Source organism: Varanus komodoensis, unplaced genomic scaffold (assembly GCF_004798865.1).
Source record: "Varanus komodoensis strain SLA01 unplaced genomic scaffold, ASM479886v1 scaffold6_4, whole genome shotgun sequence".
Taxonomy (NCBI): domain Eukaryota; kingdom Metazoa; phylum Chordata; class Lepidosauria; order Squamata; family Varanidae; genus Varanus; species Varanus komodoensis.
The window spans coordinates 17774465-17790499 of NW_025336347.1; the positions used below are offsets into that span (position 1 = coordinate 17774465).

Here is a 16035-nt window from a genome sequence, read left to right on the forward strand (position 1 = left end):
GATGTATTTCCTCAATCCATCTTGCCTGCGAGTCTCCTGGAAACATTTTGCTGGCCAGTGACCAAATGCAGAGCTAGCAGGACCGTTTGTCAACACAATATCACTGGTGTTTAATGCTTTTTATTAAAAAAAATCTGGCCAGTACATGAGCTCAGGCTAAGCCACTTCAAAGCACTTCACATTCTGCTTTTCACTTCTATCAGAAAAGCGAGCTTGTATTTTATCTTGCTAACAGTTACTGGCATGATAGTTTTTTTCTAGTCTAAGTTCTTAAATCAGAGGCCACCATCAAACTGTTAGGATTAAATGGTTCAGATTTTCTGACTAGCTGATTTGGGGATTTCAGAAATTTTATGAGATAGAGTAAGACTACAACAATTACAGATACAGAGAAATACAGGATATGCTTTCTGTTGCTAAGTGAATTTAATGTACAGTTGACAAGATACTTTTTCTTAAAAGTCATTAAATGTATGCCCATGCACACGATTCATAAGTTATGTTACAGAATAAATCACACAATGGCTCAGGTTTTGGACTTCTGGTCTTCTGGCAGCATGACTTTAACAGTACCTTCCATAACAGTCTTGCCACTTTCTACAACAGTACATGCTACTGAAATATAAGCAAGACACTTCCTTAATTTCTTCACTTCTGCTGAAGCCACAATCTCTTCTCCTACAAATAAAGGGGCTGGAAAATTAATTTCCTGAGAAAGGAAAATACAGCCATGGCCAGGCATTTTAGTTCCCAGAACGGCAGAGATAAGTCCATTGATCAATACACCATGTACAACTGTTCTCCCAAATCTTGTCCTCTTTGCATATTCTTCATCTAGATGTAATGGATTTGTGTCACCTGTTAAGTCAGAAAAGGTGAAAACATCCTTCTGTGTAAACGTTTTAGTTAGTTCAGCCTTGTCTCCAATCTGTATGAGTAAAGGCTGCACACCGGATTTAGTGAAAAATGAAACAACAGTTGGCTTTGTCGGAAACCTTCTCTGGAGTCTTGCACAAAGAACTCGGCACCTGGGCAACCCCATCAGCATCTTGGGACTGCTCTGGCTTTCACAAGCCCCAGTCAGTTGCCTTTTTAGCGCAGTTAATCTAGCACCAACTCTCTACTGTTCCCAGATAATGCAAGAAGAAATGGAGAGTTCTAGAGAAAAAGAAAAAAAATAAAATAAGAGCAGGAAAGTTATTAATAGCCCAATCACTTCTGCATAAAGCAATATTAACCAACAACAGATGAAGTTAGTTGCTAGAAATGGGTTGCATTGTTGATGGTCAGTAAAAGGATGAAAATCATTTTCAGCAAAAATGAAAAGGTGACCATCAGCCAAATAGCAGGCAGAGAGCAGAACACTTCAGGTGACTACACTCTATGCTAGTTTAACTAGGTTTATATATTGTTATAAAATTTCTAACCCATCTTTCCACCCAGGCATCTCAATTCAGTTAACCATATTAAAATGAAAGGCTGTAATATGATTAAAACACGTGTTAAAGAAATAAAAGCTTAAGAGAATTAGAATAATCCCGAGTGCAAAACTGTGACCTGGTTCATGTATATGACAATCCTGCATATGGGCTACCAATAGAGTGAGGGTTGCTGTGCTATGTATACTCAGGTACACTAACAAAACATAGTTTGTTAATTCTGAATAACCCACAAAGGGAATCCACGGTTTCCTGCTGGAGTATAAACTGTAGTTCACACTTTTCAGCAACCTTGAGCATAGGCTGACCAATCTGAACAGGTTATGGTACACAGACTCTTACAAGCTAGAAGTTCTACAGCAGTAACCAAATCTATGAAAGATGGGAACTAGATTTACCATGAACTTTGGTTGATCATTTGTAGTGTAGTTAAGACAACTGCAGTTAACCAGATAATGAGAAGAAGAAAGCTAATTAACTAGCATTAAATCCTAATCTGTACAACATATTAATCACCCCGTCCAAAATGCCACCTTTTAATTATGTGAGACCAGTAACAAAGGAAAAGCAAAGCAGGCATAGAATTTAAAATGAATTTGAATCATTTCACCAAGAAAACCACAATCGTATGAGTTTCAAAATCTCAACCTAGACCTGGAATTCCTTATTTGAACTATTAATTGTAAACCATTTTTAGTTTTTTCAGGAAATGGAGAAAAAGGTTTTAATAACATTTGCTATGTATTCGCCACAAACACTGCACAAACTCTGAAGGGGGTAGGTAGCACATACACATCCTTAGTCTGCAGTCCTATACTCATTAACTTTGAAGTAAAGTCCCACTGAGTTCAATAGGAATTTTGTGTAGATTAAATATTGCACGATTAAATAGTCTTCTAAGCTGTGCTAGGTGGATTGCATAGTGTCTTGACTCTTACCTGTATGACCCTAAAACAGCAACTCTTGTTCTGGTAGGAACCAAGCAGTGTAAGAGCACTCCACAACTTCACCAGGCCACTGTACAAATGACAGAATCAAGCACACTAATGAAGCTGACATACAGATTCTCAAATAACACAGGAAGCATTACATAATAGATACATTATAGGTGAATATTAGAAGATAAGAGTTACAGGACTGAGGTGTCGAAATTGTCCAAAATGTATTTCATGGTGGTTGCCCAAACAAATTCAACAAGTCTGCTTCTCGGAGGCTGCAGAGCAAACACTGCCCTGATGTGAGCAACTCTTTCCCATATCTTTTAGTCTGTTAGAGACCACCCTACTCTGGTTGACAGAAGTCTGCCTCTTACCTACTAACTTGGATTTGTTTATTGTTAGCACAGAAAAGTCCTGATGCTCATATCTGAGGCTGGCATCTCAGAATTTGAAATATTTTTCCAACCCTGACATTGCAGGACTGACAGACCAATAACCTTCAATCATAAAGACATATTTATATTACCATCACGTGACACTCTTACATTTTACCCAAGTTTGTGACACCCAAGTATAAAGGGAGTTCCGGTTATTTTAATTACCAGAGCACTCTGTTTGTATCCAATAGCGCTTGGAAAGAAAGCACATTTAAAGTTTCTTACGTTTTAGGTACCCTTAGAATCGCAAACAAGGTTTTTTCTTCATATGTCAATACATCAACAGGCAGAGCTGCACCAACCTAAAAGGAAATGTGCCATGGTTATTAATAAGTGGTTTACACAAACAAAGTAAATTCTCCTAGCAAGTTAAATTGTATTCACTTGCATAAAACTCACAGTCCAGTATGAGAAGAGATACTGCAAGTTTTTTATTTAGCTTAAGGAACTGTGTTTTTTTAAACAAGCACAATACAAAGTTGGGAAGAACATCTAGGATTAGCTCAGCTAAGACATAGAGCAGTGGCAGCTCCATAATCTTTCCCTCCTTGATTTTAAGGAGCTGTACAAGCAATCTTTCCTCTCTGCAAGGGATCCAGTTAAATAAGGAGCTCTTTCAATTATCCTACTTTCCTGAGCATAGAAAAAAAAACACAGAAACTAAAAGGAATGCAAGGGTCCATAATTTCAAGAACAGCAAATGACCATAATTAAGAACAACATACCTCACCATGCAGCCGTTTCAAAGCAGAGATGATAAGTTGTTTGAACTCAACAGCACTTAAGTTGATAGCAGCTTCTTGAAACTCCCTAAAATTTATTTAAGTAGTTAGCCTTATGAGTAAATCCCATCTATCATATAAACGATATGCTGCATAGAACCAATAAACTGAACTTACAAATGGATCTTCAGATAGTGGTATTCAGAAGCATTCTTGAAAACTATTCTTTCATAGGAAGGAGGCTCAAAGCCCTTATTTTCATCACCAAATCCAGTCATTTCAGTAAGCTGACATCTAAAAAAGAAATCAGCCTGCCTTGACATATCACGAAGTGCTATACTCAAAACACAAATTCTAAATGTGACCAAATGTCACTTGAGCTTTCAAAAACACATGCAAGAGAGTGTAACTCTCTAATATCATATTTTTGGTCCTTCAAGTTACTGGCAAAGTAATACTTCTCAAAGCATAAACTGGATTTCTCTTGGAAACACGAGCTTCTGAGGACTACTCTTCAGACTTGTAAACAGTAATACAACAAGTTGCCTGTGCCGAACCCAATGCCCGAGCTATTGCGCATACCAGGCCAATGGTCAGGAGCTGTAACGCAAAAACAGCCAGAGGGCACGGAGTCGAGAAAGGCTGTTGTTTAGTATTAAACAGTATTACATTAAAGTATAAACAATCCAGGATATAGACCAACATTCCGAATAAATAGAGGGTCATGTGCTCCAGCTTTACTTTAAGCAAATATGAAAAATAGTTTTTTTTTTCTATTTCTACGGAATTTCTTTCGTAAGAAGCCTCGATCAACAGCACAATTTCAGGGACAAGGTTAGGATTACAATTAGATAGATTTAAGGCTAGGTTGCAAAATATGTACCACGCTAAACAATCTACGAACTGGTTCGAACTGGTTAACGGTAAGGAAAGGCGACCAAGCCATTCTGACCGGAAGATTAAGGCTGCAATTCTATACTCAATTACTGGGAGTAGCGCCCACTGGACCCAACAGGACTTACTTCGAAATAGACACGTGCAGGTCTGTATTATTACAACCTTCCCCTCAAAACAACGTGTCTGAGGAAAAATGACGGCGCACGAGCCACGAACCGCAACAAACCTCCCTCCACGTGATCGCCCCTTTCGCCGCAAAACCGAAGGAAACAAACTGGACGAACAGAACTTCCCCCAAGTACACTAACCAATCAAAGAGCTTTTCTTTCTCCCGCCCCTTCTTTTTCTCCAATGGCAACGCGCAAACTATCCCTCGCGGGCACCGGCCCAATGGGTTACCCGAGATGGAACTTACAGTCATAACGATAGGTCAGACGAAGAAAAGACCCGGAAGCTGACCTGCTCGGAATTTGCGGGTGACGTTTTTTCAGTGCTGGTCTCTCATAGGTCGACGAGCCGTTGCCTTGGAGGCTGTGTGTTCTTTTCTCCTCCCACTTAGGCCTGCGCGATGTCACTTCGAACGGGATGCTTGTGCCGTCGCAAATGGATGGCTCGGGAGACCCCAGCTGCTGCTCCCCCGGGATGGCTGCGGGCTGGGGAGGCGGGTCGGCGCTGCGAGCGCTGCTCTGAGCGAGGTGCTTCCTTGCCGTCCAGACGAGGCTATGTAATGAGTCGAGCCGCCTGATCGCGGCCGTGCGCGTTCGCTCAGGAGCGGATGCCCGCGGCGCAAGAGGGCTTTCGCAGTCTCCACGGACATAGGCATCCAACCGGGACCCTTGCCATCGGCTCAGACCGGGAAATGTCCGTCCAAGGCCTTACCCCTGGGTACGGCTGCATGGGACTTCAGCCTTGCTCAGCTCCCGGTCCCTCCTGCTCCCCTGGTGATGTTGCTTGTATTGTTGTTTTGCAAGGTTGGGACAAGACGTGCTGCTTCTTCCGTTAGTAAAACCTCTCTGAACCTATTCTGCCTTGCCTACTGTTGTAACCCCCCTCATAATCAAACACGCAGCCAGGGCATGGCTCATCACGAGTAAAAAACATGGTCAGAGTGTCCTGTTCGCATGAGAACAAGGACACGAACACGGATGTGCACGCTACGCTAGGCTGACAACAAAGCAGGCTACGCTCCAGCATTACCAGTATCACCGCAGACGTTACGCCCTTGTACCCACGCTTGCTTGCTTTAGTATGATAAATGTGCAAATGTGTTTTCCCCTATTGTCCCCCTATAGTCCCCCTATTGTTCGCTGTCATTCAAGCATAAGTGTAAAAGAGTATAAAATCAATGTCTTCCCCCTTCTCGGCACCACACTCCTATGAGTGCTTGGTCCCTGCAGGTAAATAAACCTCTCTCGATAATTCCAACCAGTCTCTGGTCTCGTCCTCAAAATCGCGGCATACAACACCTACTGCAACATCATCTGTTATGTAGCTACTTACCGTCTTCAAGAGCCATAGTGCCCTCTCCAGGGGAATTGCGTCTTTTTAATTTTGCCAGAACGCTGCAGCTAAAGTCATTCACCTCTCATGTCTGACACTCTAGAAGAGACAGCACCGCACCAAAGGCCTGTGCTGTTCATCCAGCCCAGCATTTTTAAATAAATTTCCATTTCGCAAAAAGCACTGTCCTTTCAATGGCTTTTTGGACTAGCTGTATGCTGTTTGGATTTATTTTATACATACATATGTTTATACAGTCCAAGAGCCAAAGCTCTTTCGGTGGTTAACAAAGTTAAAAACACACAAACAACAAAAATTGACAAAACTATGTCAATTGCAACTGAATCAGCACAAAGATATAGCAATGGTACAGTCTAAAATGCATTATTAAAACTAAGGTTAAAATGTAACTGTTAAAATACTGGGAAAATAAAAAGGGTTTTGTCTGGTGCTGAAAAGCATACAGAATAGACACCGGGCACACATCTTTGGAGATTCATATCTGGGGGTGCCACAATCAAAAGGGCCCTTCTTGGTAGCTACCTACCTCACTTCCTCTGGAGGGAACTCCCAGAGAAGGACCTCCAAAGATGACTTCAGGGTCCAGGTAGGTAAATATGAAACAAGGCATTCCTTCAGATGACCTAACCCCAAGCTGTTTAGGGCTTTGAACATTAATACTAACACTAATCAGGCTCAGACTTCAACTGGCAGCCAGTGCAGCTGGGAGAGGACTTGTGTAATAAGTTTTCCTTATATGTAATACGAGTTTTCTTTAAACTGTGAGCCCCTTGAGGAACTGAACTCTAAACATTAAAAAATGTTTATAAGCCACTCTGAACTCATGAATACAGCGCGATATAAATCAAATATTCATTTGCTGCTGAAAGGACATTGCCCATTGGCTACCTGACTGGGACCATTTGGGGACTAAACTGCTTTGCTCCAGGGTCTGGACTATCCATCCCCTGCCCAGTTCCTTCTCTCCTTGTGGGCACAATCCTATGCATATGTAGACAGCCAACATGACTGACTAGGACATGCCCTATTTCCATGCTTCGCAGTGGTTTCATTCCTACTTGACTTGCCGATTCCAGAAGGTGCTGCTGGGGGATTACTGCTCTGCATCATGGCAGTTCTACCATGGGGTACTACAGGGATTTGTTTTATCCCCCATGCTATTTAACATCTACATGAAAATGCTGAGAGAGATTATCTGGAGGTATAGGCTGAAAAGTCATCAATATGCTGATGACAGTCAGTTGCCCCTCTCTTTTTCATCTAGCCCCAGTGAGGAAGTGGCTTGGATGAGACTCAGTCCAGACAAGACAGCAGAGCTGTTGGTGGGTTGCTCATCAATCCAGTTGGTTAATATTCAGCCTGTTCTGGATGGGGTTGCACTTCCTCTAAAGGATGGGGTTCATACTTTGGGAGTGCTCCTGGATCCAGAATTGTCATTGGAGTCACGGGTGGATGCAGTGGCATGGAGTACCTTTTATCAGCTCAGGCCAATTCACTATGACCCTATCTGGAGAGGCAGATCCATGCTCTGGTAGCCTCCTAGCAACAGTGATCCATGTTCTGGTAAACTCGTTTGTATTACTGTAATGCACTGTACATGGGGCGGCCTTTAAAAATGGTTTGGCGACTTCAGTTGATTCAAAATAGGACAGCAAGCTACTAATGGACTGACTGACAAGAACATATTGCACAAATCCTCTCTCAACTGCACTGGTTACCAACTGAAGTCTGGGCCTAATTCAAAGTGCTAACACTACCATTTAAAGCCCTAAATAGCTTGGGACCACATTTTATGAAGAACTGCTGCTTCCTGTATGTGCTATCATGTGAGGTGCTTATCAGAGAGCCCCCTCTAAAGGAAGTAAAGAGGGTAGCTACAAGGGGAAAGGCCTTTTTGGATGTGGCATCCCAATTATGGAATCAGCTTCCCAAAGTGCACCTGGAGCCTACTCTATTTCCCTTCCCCCATGTAAAAATCTTTTTATTTACCCAGTATTTTAACAGTTAAATTTTTTATTCTTAATCTTTTGCATTGTATTTTATCTGATTTAGCTGTTATCCGCTGGACTGGTGTGATTGCTGTTGCTATGGGTTTGTTTTTGTTATTTTATTTAATGTAGTATTGCTGTTTGATTTTATTTATTATAATTAATTGTTGTCTATTATTTTGTATATTTTACAGTTGTGATCAACCCAGAAAGCCTCCCTGGCTGGTGAATGATATATAACTTTTAAAAATAAATTATGAGCTCTGCAAAATTTTATTTGTCTAAGAACGTAACAGTTTGCACCCTTTTAACATTTCTGCTCTATAGTTTTCCTCACCGTTTCAGTACTTGTGTGGGGCCTGCCTGTCCAAATCTCATCCCCATAATTTGCTTCTTTCTGACCTTTCTACCCCAATTGAAACAGCAGCTCCGTTCCCTAGTTTTCCATGACAAACCTGTCTTCCTATGCCCGTGATGCTGTCTTGCCATTCAGAGGCCTCTCCTTCCACACACACACCCAGTTCTCAGAATAGAAGTGGCTTAAATTGGCAGTTTGTAATGGAATTGGTCTGTCAATAGATATTGCCACATCTCGCTAATTACAGTCTCTGGTTGTTTCTTCCTCTCACTTATTTCTCAGGCTTCAAGGCTCATCTGTATTTCTCTTAATTTCCTTTCCATCTCCACATTGTTTATGAAATTCTATAAACCACCATAGATACAAGGGATGGGAAGACTTAAGTTCTTTCAAGGTCAACTGATTTTCTTTTAACTAGAAGCCCTAGGTCCACTAATCAGAGCCAGTTGCAAAATAGTGGGAGGGGTGGTTAGGAGGGCCATATACTGTATTTTCACATTCAAAATTCCCCATGTTAGTATAGATCAGAGATTCTAACACAAAGAGTCAAAGTAGCTAGGAGGAGAGCTGCACAAAGACCTTGTCAAAGCTATCCAATTAATACTCCTATTTTACATGCAAGGAAGACTGAGACTAAAGAGAGAAGGAATTAGCACAAGGCCAACAATGGCAGAAATTAGTTGCTTGTTACATTAAAAAACATGGGTGGGCAGAACGTAGACTGCTGCCTGTTTTCGACTGCACCTCCCAGCATCCCTGACCTTTGGCTATGCTTGCCTGGGCTTTTCAGAGCTGAAGTTCAGAACATATTATATTCTGACTACCTTTGCTCACTCTTCTGTTAAACAATGGAAAGCCAAAAACCTTTCCCAAATTACTGCAAATCACTTAGAGACTAAGCAGTAGATCAGTATCTATCTTCTGCCCACCCTGATCTAGAGAATGTGGACCTTGCTGTAGTTATGCATCCCTTGCTAGTTACAGGTAGACTAGGCTACAATAATATGCTTAATTCTTGGCTGCTTTTCAAAGTGAAATGGAAACTTCAGCTAGTATAGAATATGGCTGCTTGCTTTAGGGCAGTGGTGGCGAACCTCTGGCATGCATGCCACAGCAGGCACACAGAGCCCTCTCTGTCGGCATATGAGCCAGGTTGCCCTGGCATCGTCCCAGCAGCTGAGCATGAGATAACAATGCACATAGGGGTCATGCGCATGCTTGCAAAGGAGTAGCAGTGCCAGGCGATGATGTCATGAGCCGCGACTCATTAACCGCAAATCGTCCGAGCTTTTGCATAGCTGGTCAGTGCACTGCCAAGGAAATTTTATATATATATATATAGGCTTGGACTGGCTGTGAGCTTTAATACATTCGTTTTTATTAACACAAGATTTTAGCTTTGAGTTTTCTTATGAAAAATTGAAATTTAATATCTAAGATTTAGCAGAGAGATGTTCTAATTAAGAGATTGAGATTCTTGTAATGTTGTGCTGTCCCCCTGGCATATTTGAATCTGCAGTGTTGGCACTTTGCAATAAATAAGTGGGTTTTGGGTTGCGGTTTGGGCACTCGATCTCTAAAAGGTTCGCCATCACTGCTTTAGGGGGTGTCCAACAATTGGAGTTCTGTGGCAGTTCCATGTGTTACAAGTTGATTTCCAGTCCCAACTTAAAGTGCTGGTGGTTACCTTTAAAGTCATAATAAGTTTGGGTCATGGGTGGCCCTCTACCCATGGCCTACAACTCCCATCAGCACTTGCCAACTGGGGGGCCACAAGTTGCCCACCCCTCTTCAGGACTCAGTTATTTGAAGGACCACCTGCACCTGTATTCATGAGGCTACTGTCAAGACCAGCACTAAAGATTGGACCTTTTCCTTTATGGCGCCATAGTTGTGCATCTTCTTTCCAAGGCATGTATATATAATCCCATTCTGGGCATTTTTACAGTGGGCAAGGAAACGTTGACATTCCAAATTGCCTTACATTGATGTTTAATGCTCTGTATGTGACTGCTACTACTTTTAATTGCTTGTTTTATTAACTTTGAATCAATATAATATTAATATTTATTTTTGTAATATAACAATCAGTTGTATTGTTTTAATTGCTGCTCATATAAGATTGGTTTTGTAGTTCCTTTTTATAGAGTACAGTTGTATGGCTTGCATTATTAGTAATGACTTTTATGTTTTAATACATTATGAGCTGCTTTTGGGAGGAAAGCTCTGAAAATTGGCATTAATATACTGAAATAAATATATTTGTTATGTTCTGTCATGTTATTTCTGATTTCTGTTCAACAGGTCACTCTTGCCAAGTGGCTGTATGGTCCTGGCCTTGGTACCACTGTAAGCTGTGTTTTCCTGTTAGGATGACACAACAAGCAATTGTGGTACCAAGAAACCAGAGAACAAACTGTTGCTTCTGTTTGGGGTTTCTGAAAACCAAATGTACCATGTAGAAATAGCACATCAGGGTTCAGACAACAGGTCAGTCCAAAAAAGTTTTAAAGATCATTGTTGTTGTGCTGCGTGAGCCCACCCGTTGTGACCAATGCCAGTCTCCTCCTTTGGGGAGTCCTGGGAAGAAGCAAATTTCTGTACCAGAAGCCCCATCACTGCAACATGTGCTGATGCGATAGATAATATTGGCCTGCCCTGGAGCACTGGCTTACTCATGGAAATGTGTGCCTATAAAGACCAATTAGGCATTAATAAACGGTCTTGGACCTTGAGATGTGTTTCAGCAGGATGGGAGTTTATTTAGCCAGACTGACAGTGAAGTACAGCATCTGGTAAACAATTGTATATTTTACAGACTTTTATATGGCAATTAGTGAGACTCTGTGGGTGCAGGGCATTTTCAGAGGCTAAGCAGCAGGTACTTAACTCAAAATTGCAGCTCTTCTCTGCAAATGCCTCCCAATGCAGACGTTTCCTCTCTCCCCCCCACCCCCAATTTTCTGCTGCTGGGTTTTCTTCTAGCCTTAGAAATTGGCAGGGGAGGGGAATAGTAAAAAAACAAAGCAAAACATCAGCAAGAGCATCATTTTTGCAGCCAGGAGAGAATCAGTAGCCACCAGAAGGCTAAGGATGCAGATCTAAGCATGTTTAAAAAGAAAAACATCTCAGAACTCCCAGCTTTCTCAGCCAGAGTTGTAGGAGCTTTTCCTGTTGAAACATGAATGGGAATGCACCCTTAAACACCTCCTTCTTGACTGCTAATTCTCTCCTTGTGCTGCCTGTTTTGGCACTGTTATGCAAAAAAAGCTGCAAAAATACTTCTCCTGAAGTGAAATAACCAGAGTGAGGTGATTCCTTCATTTACTGCAATAGACTGGGAGAACCTGCTCTATCAGAATCTCTCCAAAGTACAAACTCACAAAGCAGGTCCTTTTACTCCTCAGTCCATCTGCCACAATCCTCCCCTTTTCCCTCCTTGGATAAGGTACTAGGAAATTACAGTCTTTCTGTCCACCTACTTCCTATCTCCCACCTCATCCCACTACATACATCTACATACATCACATGTGCATTATAATTAGTCCATTGTCTATTCAAGGTGTGTGAATTAATATTCATCAACCTGTTACACCTGAGTGCTTATAACTACAAGTAACTACTACTTGTAGTTATAAGCACTTCACCTTGCTCTATGACCCCCTATCTCATAAAACTACTGGGAGGATGAGATAGCACACTTTCTTTCAAGCCAATTATCTTTTTCTTCCCTCCACATTCCTTCAGAAAGGCTTCATGGCTCGGTTGTTTGCCTCCCAATTTCTCAATCACTGAATTACTTCCTTCAGCACCCTAATCAACCTTAAGAGACCATCACAGCATTAGGAGTCACAGTTTGTCTTGGGTCATGTGTCATTCTGGCCATCAAATCCAGGAAATGTATTTAAATACAATATGAATGATGCAGTGGAACAGAATAGAACTGAGTGAAAAACAATCGTGGTTTTGGTCTCTTCTAAAGACTATTCTTAAGGCAAGCTTTTCCTGAATGACCAGGCACAGTTTTATTATGTAACTATTATGTACCTAATAACATTTTATTATGATTTTAAATACTTTATTCTTTTGCCTTATTATGCTTTTCTGCTTTAACATTCACTGCCTGGAGTCTTTTTATCTATGAAGTAACTGATCCGTGAATAAATATCTTCTAATTAAGCTGGCGGGGTGAGTGGGGGAATGTGCTGGCAGAACAGCCATCATCAGAAAATGGTGAATAAATAACAGCCGTCTCCCCACATACACACACTCATTGTCAGACCCCTCCAGTGGGGGACCGTATAGGTGATGATGCCCACACAAAGAGTGAACCAGTGAATTTTGGATCTCCTTCAGTGGTGAAGGAGACTTATTATCTTTCTTATCCTTATTATCCCGGCAATAATATGATGTTCTTTTCTGGTGGCTTTGTCTCAAGTGGGCAATTGAGACCCATTCCAAAGAGCTGCTCCTAGTGGAGACGAAACTGTTAGAACTGGTTTGTTGATGTGGACTGGTCCAGCTGCCTGCAGTTTCGCCCTCTTTGGGGACATGGCTATGGGGACTGTCATAACGAACACCCAAACTCCAGACTTTACCATTATTAACCACTGATATTCTCAACTCACCCCTGCATCTCAATACACACCACATTTGAGACAACGCCACAGTGTTTCCAGCCCACCAGCCCCTGTCGCTCTGGCAGTAAGGAGCGCACAGCTGCCACTTTCTGGGTGTCCCTGCACAAGGATGTGCTTGCTATGAGCAAAGTTTGGGAGCACCTCACGCAAAGGAGAGGCGAGAGAGCGGGCACCACGCAGCAGGTTCTCGGCTCCATGGGCAGGTGGGTACACTGAAGACACAGGGCCTTCCTGGAACAAGGATGGAAGACTCGTCCTGGGAGGAAAGGGAAGGGCTCAGGCATCCCACAAGGCAGCCACGGACAAAACTAAACAGCAGCATCTTAACGGGGCTCTCTGTATAGGTAATATAGGTGGGAAGCAGGAGGCAGGAGTCTAAAACCCAGTGAACAGATGGGGTAGTGTGGCCCCATTCACTTTTGTGTGCCTGGCCAAAAGAACACAACACAACACAGGCTTGTTTGGGGCAAAGGAGAGGATGCTCCTGGAATCTGAATCCGCACTAGAAACACCACAGGGCACTTCTTCCCCTAACCTCTGAGAAGCATCCCCTATCAGATATTTCATTTTCATCGGTAGTAGTATTAGTACTATTATTCCTCTCTTCCTCTTGCAGAAAACCCCAAGGTGGTATGCATGGCTGTCTTCTTCCCACAAGAGCGCTTGAAATAGGTTAGGCTAAGAGTCAGTGACTGGCCCAAAGTCACCCACATGGCTGAACCCAAATCTCCTCAGTTCCAGTTCCACATTCTAACCACTACACCACACAGCCACCTGTGTTCTCCACCTTCCCAGACTCAAGGCCCATAGGTAAATGCCAGGACCAATGGGCTGCAGGAGGAACACCAGCCTATGCATGATGAGGGATTCTCCGTTTCAAATTGAAGTTACACCCTGCACTAGGGTGGCGTTATCTCATGCATTCTGTGGGAATAATGGGGCTTATGCCAAATTCTATGCCCAACCCTAGCCACTAGATAATTACTCTCTGAGTGTGTCCCATATCAGTGTTTCATCCTGGGAAATTTCACAGCCATCCATTCTCCTATTGGTTCAGTCCAAGGGTATTGGCCAATGATTTAAATGGAGTTGAAAGGAGATTGGGCAGATCATGGTGAAGGCAGCTGGGAGCTTTCGGAACTCCCACAGGTGGTCACCAGCTGAGAAGTAAAACCAGGTCACCCCGTACTAAGTTAGAAGCGTCTCTAACTGGGGCAGCTCTCACTGTACCCAGAACAATATCAAACTGTGAATTAAAAGGGTAGGGATGCTTTCATCTCCTTCAAAAGTTCTGGCAAAAACTGGTGATTTTCTGTGACGTATGAAGTGCTGAGACAGCATGCTGATAAAAGAGAAGGAATCTGGAAGATACTTTAAGACCCAGGAAGAGAGCAGGATGGGGGTACTGCAGTCCTTTAACAGATTAAAATATCCTGGAGGGAAAGGTGAAATTAGGTCTTCAGTGGCTGCTTTGTTTCCGTTTTAGGGCACAGTCCCATGCTTGTTTATAGGGCTGGGGGGGGGGGGCGGATTCTGGCAACTCCCAGCGTTCCTCAGCAGTTCATTGTTTTTCAGACCCATTGGTTGGGATTCTGAATTTGCCAGATAGTGGAGATGCAGAAATCTGAAGGTGGGGACACAGTGAAAAGAGTGAAAAGCTTTATTGTGGTGCTTGTTTTAAGTAAAAACAACATCTAAAAACTGCTCCAACCAGAAAGGAAGGAAGGTTACCATAAGAGCAAATATGGCACCTGTCAGGGCAAATTAGTACTCAAGATATGTCTTAACATTTCTGGGCACTTGGAACATCCCAGGAAATTGGGTGGCACATCCTCCAACAGACCCATTTGTGGGGTAGGGTGCAGGTGGTCCGCATGCCTCTTCTGTAGGAGCCCTTGACACAGACAGATTGGTATTTGACAACAAGCACTCATGTGGCCCAGTGTTGATAGCATTGGAGTAGAACTCAAGAAGATCCATTGTCTAGTCTCTGCATGGACACGAAGCCCACTGGGTGTCCTCGGGCCAGTCACTCACCTGGTGCATATAGAAGTTGACTCTTAACCCAATCTGCCTCCCAGGGTTGCTGCGAGAGTAAAATGGGGAGCAGGAGGATGTATAGCACCTGGGTTCTTTGCAAGAGGAACACAGGTAGGATATAACATGCAATAGCAGCAGCAGCAATGAGCAGTGGATACCTCCAGAAAATAAGTCCTTTGCTCTTCGCAGTGGACTGAAGCCATACGTATAAGTATATATGTATCTATACACACAGGAGGCAATCAGACGAATGCATCTAAATTCCTAGGTCAGGAATCTGGTTCGGGATCACCTCTGATCATTTCAGGTGTGGCAGTGCGGGACCGTTGATAAAGGCAAAGATCTGGAATGCTCCTCCAGTGCTTAAAACTAAACAGAACTACAAATGTGGAGGAGGAAAGGTTTTCCTGAACTCCTCCACGTGGCTTGTGTGTTTGTGTACCGGCTCCTCCACCCAGCTTCAAGATGTGGCTACAAGCAAGAGAGGCGGCAGGGCAAAAGGACCGAGGCCACTGCACAGCTTCCCATCCCAGGTAAGATTCAGCATATGAACTTGCTGTCCGTGTGTACATGAGCTGCTGAACAGTTTGGCCATGCGAAGGGTACAAGGGCAGTGGAGCTACATGTTGAGGCAATGGGAACCATTGGTACTTTTTGGCATTTTGATGAGCGCAGGAAGGAAAGGAAGAAGGTTGGTTGTTAGATATTTTCCAGTTGCTACCACTGTTATTTGTCTCGAGATGGCAGCTACCATAGGTTTAAATTAATGCAAGGATAGCAAACCATTCTGTGTGTTGGGGGAGGAGGCTGATGCCTATAGGGGCTAAATAAACTATTAGGGGGTGGCCTTCACTGGACTGTGTATAATGATCATGTTTCCTAGTTCTACTTACCTACGTTCTTAGATAAGGTGAATAGATGGGGGTTTTTTGGATATCCAGTGCTGTCCATCTGCCAGCCCAATGGACACTGTTGGGGGAGAGGATTCCCCTTACACCCCTTGGACCCCCGCAACTACTCCAGAGGATAGGAGGGCCTTCCAGAGCAGTGCTGAG

General features: G+C 43.0%; 2 protein-coding genes across 2 annotated transcripts; both read right to left on the reverse strand.

The window, feature by feature from the left end:
• Nucleotides 1-404: 404 nt before the first annotated feature.
• On the reverse strand, nucleotides 405-1048 carry HTD2 (hydroxyacyl-thioester dehydratase type 2). The gene has a single exon (XM_044452111.1). It carries the CDS (start codon nucleotides 1046-1048, stop codon nucleotides 527-529), a length of 522 nt encoding a protein of 173 aa, XP_044308046.1. The 3' UTR covers nucleotides 405-526.
• On the reverse strand, nucleotides 1024-4694 carry RPP14 (ribonuclease P/MRP subunit p14). Its single transcript, XM_044452112.1, has 6 exons — nucleotides 4559-4694; nucleotides 3714-3830; nucleotides 3540-3624; nucleotides 3040-3116; nucleotides 2378-2456; nucleotides 1024-1158 (listed from the first exon to the last, which is right to left on the reverse strand). Exons 2-6 carry the CDS (start codon nucleotides 3812-3814, stop codon nucleotides 1102-1104), a joined length of 399 nt encoding a protein of 132 aa, XP_044308047.1. The 5' UTR covers nucleotides 3815-3830; nucleotides 4559-4694; the 3' UTR covers nucleotides 1024-1101.
• Between the last annotated feature and the right edge of the window lie 11341 nt (nucleotides 4695-16035).